Below are 4,437 nucleotides of genomic sequence, written 5' to 3'. Positions count from 1 at the left end.
GAGGTACGATAGAGCCATCAATATACTAGAATAGGTTCTAGCCTTTGAGGTAAGGCATAATTCGTGCCTTCCACAACAAATAATTGTCATGATTCAGCTTTACTGTAATCAAATTGATGGGAAAAGAAAATGAAGTAGCTGGAGATTGTAGATGTGAAGTAGATGTAGTAGGAGAATCAACCATAAAAGAAGGCACTGCGAGATGAAAACAGAGAGCCCGAGAGAATGGACATGAGTTCTAAAGTGGCTCTGATACCATGAAAGAAAATGAGAGTATAGGAAAAACAGAGATGAAGAGAAAATGAAATTTCATTGTATTGCTTCCATGCATGTACAGTCATCGCACAAGCTATATATATACAGGACAGCGAATCAGAAATATTCTCATGCAACAAACTAACAAAAGAATAGAATAATAAAGGAACATAAAATATTCTTTTGAAATAGAAAAATATTCTCAAATGATTGGGTATTGCTGATACAATTTGAATAAATCAGGGTACAAAGTTATATTTATTTTATATTTTAAATTGATACAAAAAATTAAATTTAAGAGGAATAGGATGCTTCTTTCTTCTTTTCAAAATGTTGATTTGCCATGTTAAGCAAATTAGCTCGTACCTGCCATTGTTACAAATTAGAATTTTGTGAAAAAAGGAAAAGAAAAAACAATTTGGAACAATTAAGAAGAAAATGTTCAAGTAACTTCAGAGTTGAGGTTTTATGATGTCCCAGGCATGGGTAGACGACGACAAAACAATATAATAACACATCATGCCACATGAACAGCGCACACAAACGCTGTTACTATGAAGAATGTCATAACGGAGTAAAGCCATCCTTGTAGCTTAATAAAAAAGAAATGCATATTTCAGGACAACCCATCAACCACTTTCCCCTCAATGGCAACTCCACCCCTTCAATAAATAATCAAAGTAATGAAAAGAATCACACCATTTTAATCTCTCTTCTCTCTACATCTTCTCTTCATAATCAAGAATTTAAGTAAATTTACAATAAATCAAGCAAAAAAATAATTTCCAATTGCTGTTTTGTCCTAAAGCTAGGAAACCCAACAGCTCTTTCCTTCATCCGCACCGTTTCGACAGAAGAACCAAGAAAACAATTAGAAAAACCATGGCTGAAAGCCCAATCGTCACTCCTAGCACAATCTTACGTGGCCCGTGATGATGCTCTCCGTTGTGATTTTCATCTCCGTTGTCATCTTCATACCCTGTGTCGTTGCTGCTCTCACCATCATCTCCGGAGGAATTGTCTTTCGCAGGCGGCGGCGAAACCGGCAGTCCGTCCTTGTCACAGGAAGCAATCCCGAGCTTCAACTTAGATAACGCGGTTGAACGGTTGTAACACAAATTGCTGTTCCCACCCACTTTGAACACAACCAGCCTCTTTATGAAGGACCCGTTGAACGGCATCACGCCGTGGAAGTTATTCTTCTCGAGATTGAGATACTTCAATTTCTTCATCTTGGAAAGGAACTTCGGGATCGTCCCGTTGAGCTGGTTTGAGCTCAGATCGAGGTGAACCAGAGATGGAATCGCCGATATTGAATCCGGAATTGGCCCAGACAACGAATTTGATGCGAAAGACAAGTTTTGAAGAGACAGTAAGTCCCCGAGTGAGGTGGGCATCTCCCCTGTTAACGAATTTGAAGAAAGATTCAAGAATTGAAGATCCTCCAGGCGAGTTAATGAACTGTGTATCTTTCCTTTCAGCTTATTGCCAGAAAAATCGACGTGGGTAAGGTTCAAATGCCACTTTTTGGGAAGATTGCCGGTGAGATTCGTGCGGGAAATAGTTACCGTCCTGAGCTTCTTCATGTTTCCGATGATAATGGTGGGACCGCTGGCATTGACGGGGACGTCGGAGACCGTCAGATCGGTGAGGTTCTGCAATCGGCCGAGCCAAACGCCGGTGAGCTTCCGGAGGCTTTTAATGCAGGTGAAGGAGCGGAGGGAGGAGACGAGATCGGGGGGGAAGCGGACGGGGGGAACAGGGCAGCGGATGAACTGCAAGTCCTTTAAGGTGGAGAGGGACTTGAGGGCGGTGATAGAGACGTCGAGGTCGTCGGAGCAGTTGGCGAGGCGGAGGAGGAGGAGGTGGCGGAAGGGCTTGGCGGCGTCGCAGGCGGTGGCGCTGTGGAGGGCGGCTGCGGAGCAGGGGTCTCTGGAAGTGGGAATGTCCAGGGACTGGAGGGCTCTCAACTGCTTGGGATCAAGGGTTGAGGAAGAAGAAGACGGTGAGGTTGAGGTTGGGGCTGGGGCTGGGGGGGATTTGGCGGGGGAGATGGCCGGTGAGAGAGAGGAGGTGATGGTAGAGAAGAAGAAGAAAAAGAAGAGAGGGAGTAGAATGAGAAAGCATGGGGGCTCTGGTGACGGCATTGCTGCAACCTAGAGAAAGGTGAACGGAGAGTCAGAAGTGAGAACTGAAGTGTGGAGTAATGAAGTAGCAGGGAGGGTGGGAGGCTGGACAGGGATCGGATTTAGGGGAGTGTGGCAGTGGCAGAAGCATAAATGCCCTTGGATTGGGATTTAACTACGGAACTGCAATTATTTTGAGGAAACTTAATTTTGGACTCAAAATTTTTTACTTTTGTTTTTTGTTTTTTTATTGCTTGATGATCACTGCAAGAAATTAATATTTATTTATTTTAAATAAAACCACTGCAGAATTCGAGTTTTAGTATTGTTCTTTTGGCGATTATTTAATAATAATCAAAAGAAAAAGAATATAATTGAAGTCAGTTGTATAAGTACAAGTACACAATTATTTGATCTAATATGGTCTAATTTGGTCTTTACAGCTCAATACAGGAGTTTAAAAAATGTATAGAAGTAAGAAAAGACAAACAAAACAATTTGGCCAAAAATTGCATTTAGTGTCATTTAAAGTATGTATATTTTATACTCAAAGAAAAAATATAAAATTTTTAAAATATATTTTTAGATATAGAATCAAATGATAATTTAATCAATTAATTAATCCCATGTTTCAGTCTATTAATTATGCTAAGTTTTTAAATTAATCTAAAATTTTAGTTAAGAGTTCTAATTGACCAAGCTAATCATATTAACGAAAGCCGATTTTTTTTTTTTTTTTTTGTCTCTTTCAGTTGAAATTTTTTTTAATGTCATTGTGAATTCCTATGTTATCCCAAGAGCGAGGTGAATTAGGTATTTTTAAAAAATTAAGTCCTTCAAATTCTACTTTTGAAAACTATCAATTTAAAAATTTGCAAGTTACTTACAAGTAGCTCAATGTTTTTCAATTAATCAATTTATGATTTTATCAATCAACTAAATTTACTCAATTACTTTGCAAACCTACTATATATTTAAAATATTCACAATATTCACACAAATAAAATTACACGGAAATTAAATAAAGGTAAGGGTAAGAAAGATGCAAACTCGATTTTTACGAGGTTCGGCCTACCCCTGTCTATATCCTTGTCTTGAGCAACTCACTTAAGGATTCCACTAAAAACCAGCTCCTTTAATTGGGACGGAGCTTCCCTTACAATCTGTTGCTTACAAGAGGTATAGTTTCCTTCTCAACTTCGGTTCACAACCCGGACAGTGAATACAATATAATGATTACAATTTCTACAAAACTCAAAATGCTTCTAACCAAACTAGTGAATACAATAAAACTTATAGTACATAACCATATGAAACTTAATATGTATGTAACGATAAAATCGTTATATGAGTAATAAGATGCTTTCCAATTTTACTTTTTAATCAATATCTCTTAAAAATAATTTCTTTAAAATGAGTGCTTTGGAGATCTTAGGTTTGATGTCAGACCACTTTATGCAAGAATAGAAAATAAGATCATTTTTAAAATAATCTTGAATAACACACAGACCTATGTTCTTACTATCAAATAATTTGTAAAATTAAATCTTTACATAAAAATATAACTTTGAATATTACAAAGATTTAAACAATATTTTTCAAAAGATATTCCTCAAAAATATGTATCAAGAAACTTTTAGAATTTGCAATCAGATAGTTTTTGTAATAACCAAATACCAAATCTTTGAATGAAAACATAGATTTGAATATCTCAAATATTTTAGTTTTAGAAAAACTTTTCTCAAGTATTTTATTCAATCAATGAATATAAAATGCACAAATTATGATTTTGCTCCCAAGAAATATATTAAATATAGTGAGTGTGGGAAACAAAAAATAAAGATTTAAATGCTCAAAATACTCAAACCTCAATACCAACAATGACGATTGCAAAATATGTGCGTGAATGCCTCTTGATCAATGTAACTAATGTCCAAAACTGGATGTAAAATGCTTTGGAGTGCAGGCACAAGTTCAGCAATATGTTTAAAGCTCTCAGAATGTAGGCAAAACATTCAAGGCTCTCAATGGTATGCAAGAAGTGCTACCCTAGGGT

The 4,437-nt window shown here is 37.0% G+C and overlaps 1 protein-coding gene across 1 annotated transcript; it reads right to left on the bottom strand.

Moving 5' to 3' along the window:
- Positions 1-694: 694 nt before the first annotated feature.
- Positions 695-2,520, bottom strand: LOC131144404 (receptor-like protein 51). The gene has a single exon (XM_058093040.1). The coding sequence runs from the start codon at positions 2,400-2,402 to the stop codon at positions 1,089-1,091; it is 1,314 nt and encodes a 437-aa protein (XP_057949023.1). The 5' UTR covers positions 2,403-2,520; the 3' UTR covers positions 695-1,088.
- Between the last annotated feature and the right edge of the window lie 1,917 nt (positions 2,521-4,437).

Source organism: Malania oleifera, chromosome 12, assembly GCF_029873635.1.
Source record: "Malania oleifera isolate guangnan ecotype guangnan chromosome 12, ASM2987363v1, whole genome shotgun sequence".
Lineage (NCBI taxonomy): Eukaryota > Viridiplantae > Streptophyta > Magnoliopsida > Santalales > Ximeniaceae > Malania > Malania oleifera.
Note: the sequence above shows the minus strand (reverse complement) of the source record. Positions and strands in the feature narration are given on the sequence as shown.